At 39.0% G+C, this 20,183-nt stretch overlaps 1 protein-coding gene and 1 long non-coding RNA gene across 2 annotated transcripts in view; one reads left to right on the top strand and one right to left on the bottom strand.

Annotated features, from left to right (window-relative positions):
- Positions 1-12,225: 12,225 nt before the first annotated feature.
- The window catches only part of ADTRP (androgen dependent TFPI regulating protein), a 24,400-nt gene continuing 16,442 nt past the window's right edge, over positions 12,226-20,183 (top strand). Inside the window, exon 1 of the mRNA XM_088130809.1 lies at positions 12,226-15,562. Coding sequence (XP_087986935.1) covers positions 15,266-15,562 — 297 coding nt within the window. The 5' untranslated portion in view covers positions 12,226-15,265. The remainder of the gene's footprint in view (positions 15,563-20,183) is intronic.
- The window catches only part of LOC148213707 (uncharacterized), a 27,642-nt gene continuing 23,001 nt past the window's right edge, over positions 15,543-20,183 (bottom strand). The window contains exon 3 of the long non-coding RNA XR_015794031.1: positions 15,543-17,375. This is a non-coding gene — a long non-coding RNA (uncharacterized LOC148213707). The remainder of the gene's footprint in view (positions 17,376-20,183) is intronic.

Below are 20,183 nucleotides of genomic sequence, written 5' to 3'. Positions count from 1 at the left end.
ATGAACCATATTGCGCCAGGCCTTCCTGTCCTTCACTGCCTCCCTGAGTTTGCTCAGTTTCATGCTCATTGCTTCAGTGATGCTATCTAACCATCTCATCCTCTGCCGTCCTCTTCTCCTTTTGCCTTCAATCTTTCCCAGCATCAGGGTCTTCTCCAAAGACTCCTCTCTTCGCATTAGGTGACCAAAGTATCTGAGCTTGAGCTTCATTATCAGTCCTTCCAATGAGCAATCAGGGTTGATTTCCTTTAAGATTGACTGGTTTGACCTCCTAGCAGTCCAGGGGACTCTCAAGAGTCTTCTCCAGCACCACAGTTCAAAGGCATCAATTCTTCGGTGCTCAACCTTCTTTATGGTCCAGCTCTCACAGCCATACATTACTACTGGAAAAACCATAGCTTTGACTATGCGGATCTTTGTCGGCAAGGTGACATTTCTGCTTTTTAATATGCTATCTAGGTTTGCCATAGCTTTCCTCCCAAGGAGCAAGCGTCTTTTAATTTCATGGCTGCAGTCTCCGTCTGCGGTGATCTTGGAGCCCAAATAAATGAAGTCTGTTACTGCTTCCATTTCTACCCCTTCTATTTGCCAGGAATTGATGGGTCCAGATGCCATGATCTTAGTTTTTTTAATGTTGAGTTTCAAGCCAGCTTTTGCACTCTCCTCCTTCACCCTCATCAAGAGGCCCTTTAGTTCTTCTTCACTTCCTGCCATTAGGGTGGTATCATCTGCATATCTGAGGTTATTGATGATTCTCCCTGCAATCTTAATTCCGCTTGTGATTCTTCCAACCTGGCATTTCTCATGATGTACTCTGCATATAGGTTAAATAAGCAGGGTGACAGTATACAGCCTTGTTGTACTCCTTTCCCTATTTTGAACCAATCGGTTGTTCCGTGACTGGTTCTAACTGTTGCTTCTTGGCCCGCATACAGATTTCTCAGGAGACAGGTAAGATGGTCTCGTACCCCCATCTCTTTAAGAATTTGCCACAGTTTGTTGCGATCCACACAATCGAAGGCTTTTGCATAGTCAATGAAGCAGAAGTAGATGTTTTTCTGGAACTCTCGTGCTTTCTCCATGATCCAGCGAATGTTGGCAATTTGATCTCTAGTTCCTCTGCCTCTTCGAAGCCCAGCTTGTACATCCGGTAGTTCTCGGTTCACGTACTGCTGAAGCCTAGCTTGTAGGATTTTGAGCATAACCTTGCTAGCATGTGAAATGAGTGCAATTGTGCGATAGTTTGAGCATTCTTTGGCATTGTCCTTCTTTGGAATTGGAACGTAAACTGACCTTTTCCAATCCCGTGGCCACTGTTGCGTTTTCCAAACTTGCTGGCATATTGAGTGCAGCACTTTAACAGCATCATCTTTTAGTATTTTAAATAACTCAGCTGGAATACTGTCATCTCCACTAGCTTTGTTGTTAGCAATGCTTCCTAAGGCCCACTTGACTTCACTCTCTAGGATGTCTGGCTCAAGGTCAGTGATCACACCAGCGTGGACATCAGGGACATTAAGATCTTTCTTGTATAGTTCTTCTGTGTATTCTTGCCACCTCTTCTTAATCTCTTCTGCTTCTGTTAGGTCCCTGCCTTTTTTGTCCTTTATCATGCCCATCTTTGCACTAAACGTTCCTTTCATATCTCCAATTTTCTTGAAGAGATCTCTAGTCTTCCCCATTCTATTGTTTTCCTCAATTTCTTTGCACTGTTCATTTAAGAAGGCCTTCTTATCTCTCCTTGCTATTCTCTGGAAATCTGCATTCAGTTGCTTATATCTTTCCCTTTCACCCTTGCTTTTCACATTCCTTCTTTCCACAGCTATTTGTAATGCCTCATCAGACAGCCATTTTGCTTTCTTGCATTTCTTTTTCCTTGGGATGGTTTTAGTTGCTGCCTCCTGTACAATGTTACAGACCTCCGTCCATAGTTCTTCAGGCACTCTGTCTACCAAATCTAATCCTCTAAATCTATTCATCACTTTCACTGTGTACTCACAAGGAATATGATCTAAGTCATACCTGAGTGGTCTAGTGATTCTCCCTACATTCTTCAATTTAAGCCTAAATTTTGCAATAAGAAGCTCATGATCTGAGCCACAGTCAGCTCCTGGTCTTGTTTTTGCTGTCTGTATAGAGCTTCTCCATCTTTGGCTGCAAAGTATATAATCAATCTGGTTTCGGTATTGACCATCTGGTGATGTCCATGTGTAGAGTCGTCTCTTGTGTTGTTGGAACCAGAAAGCTTTGTCTCTTGTAAATACAATGAGCTAGGGGAGCTAATGCTAATCCTTTCCCTTGGCATGTAGTGATTTGGCTGGGTGTGGAGAATCATTGCTTAAAGAATAGCCCCCTCCCATAGAATAGGCCATTACTGAGATTATTCTTATTTGCAGAAAGCATGCCAGGCAATAGAACCTGGAAGATTTTGTTGGAACTTGATGACATCAGAGAATAACATTCAAATGAGGTAAAATCTTGGTGATGATTGCAAAAATCGCTGAACCATGGTGAAATATAGTACTGTGCAAAGGTTTTAGGCAGGTGTGAAAAAATGCTGTAAAGTAAGAATGCTTTCAAAAATATATATTGTAATTGTTTATGTTTATCAATTTATAAAATGCAAAGTGAGCAAACAGAAGAGAAATCTAAATCAAATCAATATTTGGTGTGACTACCCTTTGGCTTCAAACCAATATCAATTCTTACACTTGCACACTTTGTACACTTGCACAAAGTCAGGGATCTTCTAGGATTAGAGTCAGGTATGTGATTAACCAATTATACCAAGCAGGTGCTAATGATAATTTCATATGTAGGTTAAAACACAGTCATTAACTGAAACAGAAACAGCTGTGTAGGAGGCTTAAAACTGGGTGAGGAACAGCCAAACTCTGCTACTAAGGTGAGGTTGTGGAGGACAGTTTCATGTCACAGGTCATACACCATGGCAAGACTGAGCACAACAACAAGACACAAGGTAGTTAGACTGTATCAGCAAGGTCTCTCCCAGGCAAAACTGTCAAAGCAGACTGGGGTTTCAAGATGTGCTGTTCAAGCTCTTTTGAAGAAGCACAAAGAAACGGCAACGTTGAGGACTATAGATGGCAGAAGTTATGGTTTGGCCCCCACAGAGCCCTGATCTCAACATCGTTGAGTCTGTCTGGGATTACATGAAGAGACAGAAGGATTTGAGGCAGCCTATATCCACAGGAGATCTGTGGTTAGTTCTCCAGGATGTTTGGAACAATCTACCTGCCAAGTTCCTTCAAAAACTGTGTGCAAGTGTACCTAGAAGAATTGATGCTGTTTTGAATGCAAAGGGTGGTCACACCAAATATTGATTGGATTTGGGTTTTTCTTCTGTTTGCTCACTTTCCATTTTGTAAATTGATAAACATAAACAATAAAATATATGTTTTTGAAAGCATTCTTACTTTACAGCATTTTTTCACATCTGCCTAAAACTTTTGTACAGTACTCTATGTCTCTCCTCCCCCCTCTCTGAATTTGCCTCCATGTTCAATAGCATGTCAAGCAGGCAAAGGCTGCTTTGTTAAAGAAAATACTGCATGAGGGAACCAGCAGTTCAGCTAATTACAGGTGATCAAGACCAAAAACTGCATTCATTTCACAGCATCTTCAAGGATATCATAATGAAATAAATGCAAGGGTGAATCAAGCAATGGCGCAGCCTTGAGTCTAACCAAGCTGCAAGGAGTCATACAAATCGAACAGTCCTCTCTGCTTAGTCTGCCAGACTGTGTAAGATTTGGGGGGCAGGGAAGGGGGTGGGATGGAGAAAAATTACCATACCAGCAAGCCACTGCACGTAAATGTCTTGTTCAGCAATTTTGAGTGTCTCCACGTGGTAGCCATTTGCTGTGAATCTCCATGCATCCCATTATACAGCTGAGAGAATGGTTTGGCAGATGGGTGTCAGACTTTTTAGGCAACTTGTCTGTTATTGCCCTGACAATCTGTGTCTAGGCAATTTTTAAGGAGCGTCTCTCTAGAAAGGATATAATCTATACACACATTCACATAGACAGGCAGAAGAACGGTTATGAACGCTGGCAACTTAAAAAGCTTCCGTTGCCCTGCCTGTGGTTCATACCTTCACTCCTCCCATTTGTTGGTTTCAAACATATCACATGTCAAGAATATTGCAGTGGATTGGCTGGCTGGTTTGGTATCAGTTAAGTTCCCAGTTTCTGGAAATGAGTTAGAAAAACAGTCTCTGTGAGATGGAGTATGAGACTTGGCCACATCCTGAAAGACATGAGGAGGATGGCAGGGACATGCCCCACAACCTCCATGTTTGCCTGTTGCACCCTCAGTCATCTGCAACTGAAATGCTTCCCCATGCTAAAGGTATTTGGATGGTATGATAGTTGTATTTCAGGCAACTCTGTGTAAAGCTGGGCCCCAACTGGTCCAGAGTTGCTTCTCGGGTGGAAAGGTTCAATTTGCCTATTTTGATATACCCACAAACCCCTTTCCCTATGCTGGTTGAGAACACATAATACTGGGGGAGGGTGGGAGGAGTGATATGTTGTACACTACCCAAGGTCACTTGGTTGTGAGATGGGTGGCCATATAGATATGATAGATAAATAAATATAACCAAAGAACATAAGAGCCCTTCCCCTCTCTATCACATAAAGGCCAGCAGTCCAGCATTCACATAGATTGGCCAACTAGGTATATTCAGAGAACTCTCAAGTGCAGAGAGCTACAGGCCTCTTCCACTGCTACAGCCTAGTAACTGAAATTGGGCTTGGAAACTAAGCAAGATCAGGTCTGGTTAGTACTTAGATGGGAGGCCATCAGGGATGTAGGCTAGACTGAGAGTTGAATAACATTCCAGAAGAAAGAAGTGGCAAACCAAAACTAGTTGGGTATATTCGTACAGTCCCGAGGACTTGAACTTGACTAGAGGGTGCCTTTACAATTATACAGCCATGAAGATTGATAGCCCAATCCTACATTAATTTGTACAGTCCCTTTTGAAAACGTAATTTTGGTACCCAAGTCTGATGGTAGCAGATTCCATAGTTTGTTTCTTCATTTGTTCATTCGTTCAATGAAATTTTCTTTTGCCAAAGGAGATCCCTAAATAGGTACTGCTTGTATAGCACAGAAGATAAAAATATCCTTTAAAAATGTCTATTATAACAATAATAGCCCACAACTTGTCCAACCTAGCTGGAATGCATTGATTCTTTCAGTATTCTCATGCCAAAGAATTAATGTTTGTGATTCATTAAGTAGCTGTGATTTTCTTTTTTGCTGCAAGTAGTGCAACAATATAACAATCTTATATGGGCCTTTCTAGACTATGAAGAATCCAGATCCTCTTCCACTACCAAATGTAATATTTTTTTCCAAACTCAGCTCTAATAGAAAGTATAGTGCTACCTTTCTATAATATTGCTGTGAAGAAATAGTAGTTTGCTTCTATGCATTTTAAAAGCATTAGATTAGATGGAACATCCAATCCTGATGTCAAGGAAACACATCCAGCATCCTAAACATGCTTCAGAGCCATGAACAATGGCTTTCTTCTGAATCAGAAGGGTATAGGTTTGGATGGGCATCCTATCTCCCCTTTAAGAAAAATAACCTAAGTAAAGTTTGTTAAATATAAGGGTTGCCATTGATTGATTTTTTTTCTCCTTTTAAAGAGCCACTAGGACACACCTGTACTTGAGCTGTAAAAGGCCTAAAGCACCTATACGGCCACATTGTATATACTAAGTACTTATTCACATGCTACTCAAAATTGCAATAATGCGCCATGTGGTATAGATATGCTCATATGATGGTGTACTGCTTATACCAAAAGATTGTTCTGCTAGGCACAAAGAGAGACTGAACTCTGCAAACCGCAGAGCAGCTCTAATGTAAGATGCTTGGACCTTTTTAGAAGTGCCATGACTTCCAGCATGAGACCCTGGCACTAGGATTGATTATAAGGATAAGAGAAAACACACCTGAAAAGATGCTGGGAAAACAGGGCAGCAGGCAAAATCATAATATGTTTGGGTTGTTTGGAAATTTGATATGGAATGGGTCTGAATCCAAAAGACTTCTCCAGAAAGCATTTTAAGTCCCCTATAAGATGAGAACCTAATAAAAGGTCAGTTGACCAGGTTAAGGACTTCAGTATCTAAACCAGTGTTGCTCAATCTTGGCAACTTTAAGATATGTGGACTTCAACTCCCAGAATTCCTCAGCATGAGAAACACTGATCTAAACATCCACTTCCAATCTTCTGTCTGTTGGAATAATCAACTGAGTGAGCTCTCCAAAAGAACTTAAAAAGTCTCCAACATGATCCTTAAATATGCGAGTCATCAAGGCAATAATTGTGTTCCTGCAGCAATTAAATAATACTGTATAAAGTTAACGTTTTTGGTTTGCTGCTATGTTGCCCAGCTATATGTTTATAAGGACTCCTCTATTCTGGATTCAGTTCAATCCAAGTTTCTAAAAACTATACTCTGTATTCCTTGCTCAACTTCAAATGTATTTGTTCAGTTAGAGCTTGGCCTCATCTCTCCTGGGACCGGCCTGAGATTTTGTCATCTCAGATTTTAGTTGAAACAAATTCTCTGGAGGATGTCCCTGATTCACCTTACTCTTCTAGATAGGTTGACCTAATTCCTGAGAAAGCAAATTGACTCTGATGTGGCTTACTGCAGCTTCTCATTCCTGGTGATATCATCTCTCCACTCAGATAAGGCCTTGGCTGAACTTAAAGAGAAGATTTGGAATTTACACCTTCAAAATGACAGGGCTAAAGTTACTCATTTCCATTAGAGTGCAATTGCAGCACTCCCCCACCCCCGGACAATCCCTAGATACTTTTATAACATCTTATATGCTTCTCATAGGAGGTTTTTCACCTTTGTTGAAATTGGTGTGCTACCAATATGACAACAATAAGTAAATGTACTACTTTCCTATATGATAACTGTGCTTGTGTGTTCAGATACAAAGGTTGACTCAGTAACTCATGCCCAGTTAAACTGTCCATTGTATCCATTGCTTGCTCAAAGATATACGGCGTTCCTAGGCCACATTGGAGAGCCAGTTTGGTGTAGTGGTCAGAAACTGAGAGACCATTCTGCCAGTTCCAGTCCTGCCTTAGGCACGGTCAGCTGGGCGACCTTGGGCCACAGTGACTGTTAGTACCACCTCCTGCTGCATTACCTCCCTGGGCAATGCAACTTTGATTGACAGTGGCTCTCCTCTCATGTGATTTTTTTTTAACTGGGGAGACTAATGATAGAGCCTGAAATTTTTTTTTTTAATAAACTTTATTAAAATTCTACACATACAATAAACATAAAAAAACACAATACAGAAACATATACAGAAACATAAAACTGCAAATACAAAACTAAACATCTAACTTAAAAAACATATAGTCCACTTCTATCCTTCACTTTCCTCATGGATCCATCAACCATTTCTTATTCTTTTATACCATTGTAATCACTATTTAAATTTTCTGTTATCTCCCCTTATTTAATCTATCATCAAGCTATTTTTCTCTACTTTTATAATATAATCCACAAACGGACCCAGTCTTTGATAAAAGCCTCTGTAGATTTCTCTCTCATTAGTTATGCCAGTTTTGCCATCTCTGCCAAGTGCATAACTTTAAATATCCAATTTTCAACATTTGGAGTTTCTTTATTTTTCCATTTCTGCTCATATAATAATCTTGTCACAATGATCATATTCAACAGTAAGACATGGTGCTTTTTACTCAGTTCTTCTTCCATAAACCCTAATAAGTTCAGTTCTGGTTTCACCTGAAAAAGGATTCCTATTATTTTCACCAGTGTCCTGTGGATCATCAACCAAAATTTTTTAGCTGCTTCACAAGTCCATCACATATGATAATAGGTTCCATCCTCTTTTCCACATTCCCAACATTTGCTTGAAACATTCTTACACATTTTTGATAGTTTCACAGGTGTCAAATGCTATCTATGTGTCATTTTATAACATTCTTTTAAATTATTGCACAGATTAATATTTTAGTCCAAAGTTTCCCCAAATATTCATACCAATACTGTGCCCAAAATTTAGCATCCATCTAATATTGCATTCTTTAACTTGTTCAACTTCTGTACCATATTTTAACAGCAATTTATAAATTCTTGCGGTTACATGTTTGTCATCTTTACATAATTCTATTTCAAATTCATTCCTACTCCCTCCTATACTTCCTTGTTTCACATCCTTTTCAAATTGTGCCTTTATTTGTGCATAATCAAATCAAATTTATACCTTTTGTACTTAACTGCGCTCTGGTCTTAAATAAAGGCTTGCCACCTATAAACATCAACAAATTGATTGAGTCTGAAATCTTGTTGATTTCTGCTGAGGTCTGTGGCCTTTTCCTTTAAGGGACCATTAGAGAGGTTTGTGGGGAAGTTGCTGTTAGGCTATTGTTTATCAAGTAAGCAAGCAAGATGCTTTAAAAATGTTTGAATAAATGAAGAGACAGGTTGTTTTAATCAGAAAAAAAAATGGGAGAATTCTGAAGGATTGAGCATACAGCATTATTGATTCGGTGGCCATAGGCTTTCTCCTTTGATGATTAATTCAGCGAATAAAAATCTATAAGGACAGCTTGGAGTTTTGAAAGGAATCCGAAGTAAATGAATTAGAAATCTCTGAATCCTTCAATGTGGCCTAGAGGACTCATGGTGCTATGCAGAAAAGAGGGGAAAATGAAATAGAAAAAAGAGTTTTGTTCCACATTTCAAAGGTCCACAATTATCAGCAATGATATGGCCATTAAATGAGATGAGAGAGAGAGGCAGTCTGTGTAGTGGTTAAGGTGTTGGTCTAGAAACCTGTGAGTTCTAGTCCCGCCCTAGGCATGAAAAAGCAGCTGGGTGACTTTGGGCCAACTCACCTCACAGGGTTGTTGTTGTGGGAGAAATAGGAGGAAGGAGTATTGGTATGTTCACCATCTTGAGTTATTTATAAAAAAATAATAAAGGTGGGATAAAAAAATGCTTTAAAAATGGCAGGCATTGCCAAATGATCAGAAAAAAACAGACTGCCTGGGACTGTACATTTAGCAGTTGCTTGATTTACACAAATTGACAGTAAAATTATCAATTGCATGGAGATAAGTGTTAATATCACTGCTAATGTGTAGTAAATTATGCAGCTGTTAGACACAAGGACAAAGATCGCTAAGAGAATGGTAACTCTACCAGCCTTGCCACAAAGCTTTGGAAAAAAAAATGATGAAAATGTGTTAGTTCTTTGTGAAATCTAATTTTTAAAATCTCATTCTTTCCCAATATAAAGTCAAAATATGGGTTCCCTTATAAACATGGATCTGAATGCATTGTAGCTTAAAAATGATCAAATACCCAGGCAACAGTAGACTCTGGTCGATTTTCTGTTCGAGAACAGACTGAAGGAAATCAAAGTTATGGTAGCCTATTGAAATATGGAGAATCTACTATGTATGTTAAACAGATTATACCATGAGGCTGCTGAGTAGTATTTGAAAGTGTTAATATTTTATTTATAGACATTTGTAATATACAAGGATATGGTGCAGTTTATGTAGTAAGAGAGAAATGAGAACATATTATAGAATAGAATACAGAATATTTTTGTCCAATTTCCTGTCTTCATATCTAAAACTGTGGATAGAGATCTTGGAGCTTCTTTCCAGCATGTGCCAAAAATGAATGAACTTGAGAGTTCACTCCATTAGTCTCCAGTCAGGTGCAGCCACTTTACCATAGATCAGGTGAACATAGTGACATTTTAACACTAGATCTACCTATCTATATGTCTGTCTGTCTATCATTCAGTAAGGTGGCCTGTATCCTGTGTTACTCTAGTTATGAATTTGAGTCAGTCCAAATCCAAGTTGATTGAAGAATAAAAGGCCATTAGAACAGAGAAAAGGGACCTTAAAAGATGAATATCATTAGTTAACACAGCAGACTAAAGACATAGATAACTCACATCAGTCTTTCCCACTATGATCTGTATTGTATTTTGATTGAAACCATTTATTTCTAAATGTGATTTGGTACATGTAAATTTGGTATACTAAACTTTTTGCAAAGCTGTGTCCTCTTCCTTATTATTTTTTGTTATTTCTTGTTTTTTGACAATGTGTAAATGGCTATCTTATATCTACCCTATATTTAATACAGGGATTGTTCCTTTTAAAGAATAACCAGAAATGTAAGAATTAGACCAAATATTCAAACTTGCATCCTTTTCAAGATCTCTTTTCTGGTTAATCATTGCCACATCAGGCAACAATCAGTAAATATGGGATTTTTGACTCAAGATTCAGGCCTAACTACATCAATTAAGAGCAACTGCACAATCATCTGCAATTTTGCAATTATATGTAAATGCCCTGCATTATTTAAGAGCAATCACACAATGCCACCACAGATATGTTAGGGTAGCCAACAATTTATTGTCTCCATTTATTACAATCCTCTGCTTCATTTTCTTTGAACACTTACCAGTAACATGATGAATGTACACCAATAGAAATCATAGTTATATTCAAAAAGAGGAGAAATATGAGATTTTTGACATCTATTTTTCAGGATAAAAATATTAGATATAAATGGATACTTATTTTTGTTTGGAGGTCTTTATAGATTCAGGCAAAGCTTTTGTGTGCTCTGTGGACAATTCTAAAAGAATGCTTTAATCTTTATCTCTAACAGAACGGGAATAAAGACTAGGAACAGACAGATTGAAAATTGGATCAAGCAACTTGTACTTCAGGGAATACAGATCAAGAACAAACAGAAAATCAAAACCTGAACTGGGCATTGGGTACTTCTTCATAAGTTAATTTAAGAATGGTTATCATGGATCAAATAAAAATATTTTCAGCTAATATTAATGGGCTGAATATCTCATTTAAAAAGGAAAAATGTTTTGTAACTTTAAAAAAAGCCCTTATTACATGTCTTCAAAACTATTAATGTAAATCTGCTGGAATGTAAATCTCCCAGTCAAAAATGGAGTAGCTATATATGTGAAAAATTTACAATGGATTCTAGAGAAACAAGTCCATAATATTACACTTTGAGACCAACCTTGAAAAACAATTGCCTCAATTTATGCTCCAAATGATAACAATATTAAGTTATATGAAATATTTTTTCAAGTACTTCTTGAAATTGTAGAGGAAGTTATCTTAATCCCTGGAGATATGAATCGGTTTTCCTCCCTACAGTATATAGATAAATAATTTTATCCAAAAGAAACTCCTGCAAAGTCTCTCAAAACATTTCAGTTTATACATCATTGCTATCTCTCTTGGATACATGGAGATATAAACATCCCTCAGAGAGAGACAGAATATAGCTACTATTCCTAAAGTTCATAAAGCTTATTCAAGGACAGACATGTGTTGGATTTCTAATTCATTGTTAATCAACCTCATAGATATGGTAGTGGCAGCTCCTACTTACGTGGATCATAACACAATAATTGTAAGACCAAACAGAGGACCTCTCAGATAGAATAGGTGGAAACTTAGTGAACTATTATTTATTACAAGAAGATATTAAACTAAAGTGTTACCAAGAAATAAAGAGCTTTTCCCAAATCTAAGGGAAAGGGACTGGTCACTTGGGGGATGGTCTCTCCTCACTTGTATCTACCTGTCCTGTGAGGTCCAACAGGAGGGGCATGCTCTGGTCCTGTCTGCTAGGGAGAGTCATCTGGTGCGTCCCCAGACAGCCTGGAGATTAGGCCTGCCCTACCCCCACTGGCTTTCTGCAAGGCCTTAAAAACCTGGCTTTGTTGCTGAGCTTGGGACTCGGACTGTGTGGTTGAGCCCGTATCTTGGTTGTATTGATCATGTTGGTTGTTTTTATCTCAGATAATATATCTATTATTTATTGTTTTTATGACGTTTTAATCTTGTTTTTATTTTCTGTTAGCCACCCAAAGTCATATGCTTGAAATAGGTGGCCATATAAATTGAGTAAATAAATAAAAACTTAATCCAATCTTGGATTTAGAACAAAGGATAAAAGCCACATGGAGCCAACTAGGTTTATTAGAAGTAAAAGAGACCTACAGGAAGTTGCATTTTATTATATATATATATATATATATATATATATATATATATATATATATATATATATAAAAAGGCAACAAGTCAAATAAATTGCTGGTCTACTAACTGCATAAGGAACAAGGTCAAAGCACTATTACTTCTATCTGGGATAGAACCAAACCTGTTTCTATAATGAGATGATGCAACAATTTGTGAATTACTACTGCAGATTATATAGTAAACAGACAATTGATCCAGAAAAGATTGAAGAATATTATATTAAGTAATTTGTGTTACTTACGTATGTATCAACAAAAGGAAGTTTTTAATCAATCTATAACTGAAGACAAAATCAGATTCAATTAAAAAATGGAAATTGAATAAAAATTCAGGACTTGATAATATTTCTGTAATATGCCATAAGACGTTCCAAGAAATGTTGTTTACATCTTTAACTCAAATAATTAATTTAATTCAGGAATATGAAGAACTTAGAAAATTGTTAACTATTTGAGTTAAATATGTAATCTGAGAGCCTTTATCTCTTCGATTTATAAAAGAAAATATTTGACTTGCCCAGAAAAATATAGATCTATTTCTTTACTGAACAACTGATGATTACATGCCATCAAGCCACTGTTAACTGTCAGCAACCACATAGATTTTCTCCACAATGATCTGTCTCTAGCCTGGTCCTTCAAGCTCTTCCAATGGTGCTACTATAACTGAGTCCGTCCACCTTGTTGCTGGTCATCCTCTTCTTTTTCCTTCCACCTTTCCCAGCATTAGAGCCTTCCCCAGAGAGCTAGGTCTAATATTGTTAATGGAATGTATATAGCAATGTGGTCCTGGGTGAGGATACTGGATTAATAAAGAGAAACCTCAAATATGGGCACAGAAGGAAAGCAATACTTGTATTTGCAAGCAGGCTTTAACATTATTGTAAAAAAGGTTAAATATTTAGGAATTTACAATCTCTTCTGATTGATGGAGAAGCGGAGCTAGATGTCATCAAGATATTGATGACACTTCAAAATTCTTGAAGTCATCCCCCAACACCTTTATATAGATGTTAAAGAACAATAAGGCAAGGCAATGCCTTGTGGCATAATTGTCACAAAGTACAATTGTCAGGGTACCAAAACATAGTCACCAAGTATTACTCAGACCATTCCTGCAAACTGGAATGGAAATGCCCTAAAACAGTGTCTTTACCACATCTTGGAGACAATTCAGAAGATGGTATCATAATCAAGCAGGTTCCCTCTGTCTCTTTCCTCAAGAGGCAATCAAGGTAGATTTAGTCCTCAAACCAAGTGCACATAGTCAAATTAACAGGTTACTTCCAATGTTTCCAGCAGCACACTCTGCTTTCTCCAACATAAGGACACCATGTATAGATCTCCAGATGCATATCCATTTGCACAATCATTCTCTTTTCTATGGGGTACAACTTGCAAATCAATCCTATGCTCCTTCAGCCTAACATATGGAGAACCCATGATATATATTAATATTCTATCTTTGGGGAAGAGACATGGCCCCTCTTTCTCTTTCTTTCTTTCTTTCTTTCTTTCTTTCTTTCTTTCTTTCTTTCTTTCTTTCTTTCTTTCTTTCTATGTATATATACATATTTCATACATACATACATACATACATACATACATACATTTCAAATTTGTAACCACTCATCTCAATGTGGAGTGACTCAGGAGATGAAGGATAGGTTGTACAACTGTGACCTGGCCCAAAGGATGTCTCAGAGGTGACTAAGACTGCAATCCTATAAATATTGGGCCAGGAATAAATCTTGCTTAACTTCTACGTAAACATGCTTACAGTGTGCTTCAGGCTTTTAAGTCTAAATACATTTATTAGAAGGAAAGCCCCATTGGGCATAATGAGACTATGCTGTGTGCTTCACTGGCAAGAATGAAAAGAGGAATTCTCCTTCATACTTTCTGCTGGGGAGAGAATTGTTTCAACAACAGCCTTTGAATACATGGATTACTATAGAACATTACCTGCTAGTGATATATAGAAACCTGATTCATTCAGGTCATTAACAAACTTCTTAAGGCATTTTCACAAGAGATGGAAAGTTCACATTTAATATATCAGTAGCTTTCTGCTCCTCACTAGAAAACTCTTCAACTGGAACTTTAAAAATGTCATTAGGAGTCAAATGTCATGCTAACAAGTCACCTTCAGAACAGTGCATCTACTGAGTGCATAGGAAAGGGTAGTATTTCTGTGGGGTAGCTTTTCATAGATTAGATGGCAAGAGTGCATAACACAAACAGGTCTTTCTAGAGCAGAAGTCTTCTGAGCATGGAAACTCCACATTTGGAAATCTGTATATATTTCTCATATGTTATGCAAAGGTATTTTCTGGACCATTCTGTATCCATTCCTACCAGTAACTGAGCACTTTTATTCCTTTCTGTTAGGAAATCTTGCACAGGAAAATTAATGTGTTTAAAAAACATGCATGGAAGCAACAGCTCCATTACTGGGAAAAGTAAGCTCTGTTGTTTACAGCCTTTGCCCCTTCCATTTATCCTTTGGTGTTTGCATCTGCTCAGCAGGTTTGAAAATGTGTTAATATAATGTGTTAGCTTTGCAAGCAAAAGCCATTGATTTCCCATGATCTCTCCACACCATCTCCATCACAATCCAATTTAATATGTACATATTGTACATATTTAACCATAGGAAAATGCACACAGGTGCAATCAAACCATCAAATCCTACAATATATAAAAGTCAAAGTCAAAAGCTCCAGCCAGTAGGGTTTAATACTCTGGTTCCCCTTTCTTACCTATCATGGAGAGGAGAGGAGGAGGAGGAGGAGGAGGAGGAGGAGGAGGAGGAGGAGGAGACAGAGACAGAAGGGGTATTAACTTTATCCTTCTATCTCAAGATGATGTAACGGAGATGCTCAGATAATTATGGGGCAACCTTCAGCACACCTCTTTGATGACAAACTGGTTTCTCCTCTGGCATCAAATCTTATACATATGATGCCCAGTTATGCAAACTCACCCCTCCCTTTGTATAAAAGATCAAAGCAAGGGCCAAAGGGTAGCTAATCTGCAGCGACCTCGCGTACAGATATTTCAGTCCGAATAACCGAATTTTGGAAGCGTTGCCGGACAACAAACAATGCGCGGGGGAAAGGAAAAGGAAAACCGGTCGGAAGCCGCTGCGGCGAAGGAGGCTCTGCGTGGCTCCTCGGACGTTGGAAGGGAAAGGAACTGCTCGCCAGGCTCACTCGCTCCCGGCCGCGCCATGCAACCCGTTGCCCTCTTCTATCACTGTTTGGCTTTCGCCTGGTATGTGCTTCTTTGCTTCACCGCCGTCTCTCTGATGGCCAAATTGAGAAAGGCTCGCGGAGACGACCCAGCCTTCGCCCACCTACTTCTGGACAGTCAGTGGAATTTTTTGACTTTTCACAATCTGGTAAGTATGGTAATGTGCCTCTCGCCCTGCCGGCGGCTGGAGCGATGCCCTGCCATCTGCGCCTCAAGAAAGAAGGCGCGTAGCTGCACTTCCGGCTGCGAATAAGACCGGCGTGGCGGGAATCCGCGGGAGCCGCGAGCAGAGGGCTGTTGGCAGGCTAAAGCCAGGCCAGGTGTTGGGCAGGTAGAAATGGGACGAAAAGCCTCTGTAAGCCTTAAGGCAACCAGCGAGAGAGAGAAGGGGGGGGGGGGAGATGGTCTTGCCCTCCACCAGCTAAAACTGTCAGATAAAGGGGACACTGAATGCCCAGGACGGATAGCGAGACGTCAGCGGTTAAATCTTCTCCACCAGCTCACGCCTCTCAACCCCAGACGGCTTAAGAACAAATGCAAGCATTTGTGTGGGAGTTGATTGCAGGATCAACATCCTGCCAGGCAAATAACGATCTTCCTCCTCCTCCTCCTCTTTTTAAAACCTAGTACACATAGATGGGTTTATATGCCTGTATCAATATATGTCTGTTTGTGAATGTTTGGGGGGCAGGACATATACAGGCAATTTGTAGGGGTCCTATGGAAACCCAGGAGTGTGAAACATATATGAAGAAATGGCTCTATCTCAGTAACTAAATTTTATGGGAGATTCAGATGTCCAGAAAACTTTCCACAGGAACCCCTTTCCCAAATCTTTACAATGCACCTTTAAATGAATTCAAAGTGTTTCTTCATCCAGTGGATATTCCTAGTGCTACAGTCAATAGCATTCTTTTAAACACATTTAGAGCTTGTGTTCACTTACAGCTCCAGCCTCTTTCCCTCCAGTGAATTTTGTGGTTAACCAACAGAAAATCCATCATGCTCTTCTCCATAAACTAATAATATAGGTTGTTAGCATCACCAGGCTTTATATCTGTTTTCCAATATTTATATTAGTTCCATGGCCAGGAGGACACAGGAGTAGAATTGCACATAGAAGCTGTTTTTGAGCAGTTTGATCATGGTGGCCTGGCAACACGACAGAAGCTGTTTCAACTGGTTATGAATGTGGTGGTATATATTAATGTGGTGGTGTGTGCTATAGAAATCTTTCTGAGCAGTGGTCGGTGCTGGTTTGAAGGAAGATCACAAACATTAGGACACTGAAAATTCCATGGAACTGCTGTTGGGTGAGAGAGAACATTTCAGGTGATAGAATGCTCCAGGTTGACATAGAAATAAAATGTTGAAGATGCAGCGAGTTGGGAAACATAGGGGGGAATCCCTTGTAAATATTAATTAAAATATAAAATAAAACAAACTGCCCCCCCCCCTGGATTTGCAAAGTGTGGCTGAAGTTCTTGATCCAATAACAGCAGTAATATTGTGAGATTTTAAAATCCTTTTTTCATAATTTGGGGTCATGCCAAGAAAGAAAAATAAGGCTTCTCTGTCATGAACATTATTTTGTTGATGGACTGCAAAGATGCCTAGAATGCTTCAATAGTTCAATATCTTCATGGTCTTATGTTTGTTTGTTTGTTTAATCACCTCTTTTATCTTGTTGCTTGCCCAAAAGCTTTGATTAAAGAAAGACACAATCCTGTAATGTCTTTGATGGATAGTAGAGGAGCCCTCTGCCTGGAAGAAGTCCACATTCTGCACGCAGGTTTATTTTCATCTTAAATCTACCTTATCTCAACAGTTGTCATACTGCAACACTTATTTCTCCCATTGCTCTCAATTTTGTTTTTCTTGTTCTGACATTTGTGTTATAAACATCAGAGGCAGAGATTTTGGCCTTTTTTACATAAAAATTCCCAAATATGTTGATGGTGCTAAGGAAAGAAACATAATAATAAAATAAATTAAATTTAGATATTTAAAAAGTTTTAAAAATAATCAATTATCAGGTTCGGACTCACTATACCTTATATCATAGGCATTCAATGGAAAGGAACCAGTTGTACAAAGTGAAGGAAACTCTGGATTAAGGTTCTTCAAATGACTGTCTACTTTTTATTTATCATATTTATAGCCCATCCTGTTTCAGAGACTTTAGGGCCATCTAAGGTACAGTCTGGCAAACCTAGTTAGTGTATTAAAAAGCAGAGACGTCACCTTGGCAACAAAGATCCGCATAGTCAAAGCTATGGTTTTGCCAGTAGTAATGTATGGTTGTGAGAGCTGGACCATAAAGAAGGCTGAGCACCGAAGAATTGATGCCTTTGAACTGTGGTGCTGGAGAAGACTCTTAAGAGTCCCCTGGACTGCTAGGAGATCAAACCAGTCAATCTTAAAGGAAATCAATCCTGATTGCTCATTGGAAGAATTGATAATGAAGCTCAAGCTCAGATACTTTGGTCACCTAATGCAAAGAGAGGACTCTTTGGAAAAGACCCTGATGCTGGGAAAGATTGAAGGCAAAAGGAGAAGAGGATGGCAGAGGATGAGATGGTTAGATAGCATCACTGAAGCAATGAGCATGAAACTGAGCAAACTCAGGGAGGCAGTGAAGGACAGGAAGGCCTGGCGCAATATGGTTCATGGGGTCACGAAGAGTCGGACATGACTTAACGACTGAACAACAAACGGTACAGTCTGTGGAACAATTCAGCATTAACAATTTTGAAAAGTAAATAAGGGTACTAAACTATATGAAAGCGCCACAATGAAATCAGCACCAGCCAAAGAGTGGATGGGAAATTTCCATAATGGAGGGTGTGTAGCAAACCTCTTTTGAAATCATTTGAAATTTCAGATGGGTAAATAGGTAAACAGCTTCACTCACACAATCCACTCTTCATGGTTTGTGCTTTCTCAGTAATGATCCTGTTGCAAGTACTTATGGTTGGTGAAGATGATGGAACTTGCTGAAATGGCCAGATTGACTTCTTTGATTAGAGAAAAGACAATATCTATGTTTATTGCTGACTGGAAACCTCTTTTGGACGTTTTGCAGAAACAGAAAGAATTTATAATTTTGACAATTAGACAGGATAGATTTTAGAAAGAAGAGACAAGGTGTAACTTTAGAGAAAGAGGTAAATTTATAATTGTACTTATAACTGCTGTAAAGAAGATCGGAAGCCACTTCTTTGTATTGTTCTTCTTTCTTTTCTATTTTTCTTTTACTTTTTTTCCTTTCTTGCACTTTTAGCTTTCCCTTTATTTCTTTTTCTTTTTTCTTTCTTTTTATAAGTTTGTATTAGTTTTTATCTTCTTATTAAATCTTTCAATCACATGAACATCTTATCCTGGTGCCTGGAGGCTGTGAGGGTCTGGATGGGGCACAACAGCCTTCAGCTGAACCCAGGGAAGACTGAGTGGCTCTGGGTTTTGGGACCCACTGGTGCCATCTTTGGTGCATAGCCCCAGACAGACCTAGTGCGCAATCTGAGGGTCCTCCTAAAGTCATGACCCCTTCTCCAGTGGGGAAGGTAGGAAGTGGTTTTGCCCAATGGGAAAGGGCTGGGGGTTGGCTCAGGGAGCCATGTGTAGGAATCGTTCGCCAGAGAAACCACTTGCAAAGGAGCTTGCTTTTGCCAGCTTCACACTGCTGGGCAATTATTATTATGATGTTTGGTCACACAGTCAGCCAGATGTTTAGACTGGATTTGGCATTTTTATCCACCTATTAAGTCCTTTCCAAGGACCTGGGATAGGCAGATGTTCTTGTTTGATGGTATAAAAGCTATCATTGCAGGTTGTAAGCTGTTCCAAGTAAAGCTCCTTTTGCAATTGACTGGTGGTGATTTTGTCAATGCTGATGGTCTTCAAGTGGTGCTCCAGATGTTTTGGGATTGCACCCAAGGCGCCTATAACTATTGCTACTATCTTTGCTTTCTTTTGCCATAATCGTTCTATTTCTATTTGCAGGTCTTTGTATCTTGTGATTTTCTCCAGTTCTTTCTTTTCTATTCTGCTGTCTCCAGGTATTGCAATGTCCACTATCCAGACTTTTTTCTTTCTTATCAACAGTTGTTAAGTCTAGGGTGTCGTGTGGCAGGTGCTTCTCTGTTTGAATTCTAAAGTCCCAGAGAACTTTAGCTTCTTCATTTTCTATTACTTGTCTGTTTTGAGGTCCCACCAGTTTTTGCTTGCAGGCAAATTGGATATTCCAATGCACCATTGTTGCTACTTTGCCATGCTGTTGTTTGTAGTCAGTGTGTGTGACCTTCTTGCAGCAGCTAATTAGGTGGTCCACTTTTTCTTCAGCTTCTTTGCAGAGGTGCATTTGCTGTCTGTTGCTGTCTTCTCAATTCTGGCTTTATATGCATTTGTTCTTAAAGCTTGGTCTTGTGCAGCCAGAATTAGCCCCTCTGTCTCTTTCTTCAACTTTCCTGCTCTTAGCCATTGCCAGGTCTTGTTATCTGCTCTGCCTGCTAGTTTTTTGTGTACTGGCCATGTAGTACTTTGCCTTGCTGTGACTCTTTTCTGTTCTTCATTTGGTCTTTCTTATAGGCCACTTTGGTTTCTTTGGTATTCAATAAGCCTTCATGGTATACTAGCTTCGGTGCATCTTCTTCACTGTCCTTCAGATATTCTTCTAATGCCCTTTTTTCTTCTTCAACTGTCTGGTGTACTTGCAACATTCCACGCCCACCTATGTTCCTTGGTAAGTAGAGTCTGTCAACGTCGCTGGT

This window comes from Python bivittatus, unplaced genomic scaffold (genome assembly GCF_059951505.1).
Source record: "Python bivittatus isolate LINGU-HERP-01145 unplaced genomic scaffold, Pbiv_v1 ctg000840_np1212, whole genome shotgun sequence".
In the NCBI taxonomy this organism is placed as follows: domain Eukaryota; kingdom Metazoa; phylum Chordata; class Lepidosauria; order Squamata; family Pythonidae; genus Python; species Python bivittatus.
This window is presented reverse-complemented; position numbering and strand designations above follow the sequence as displayed.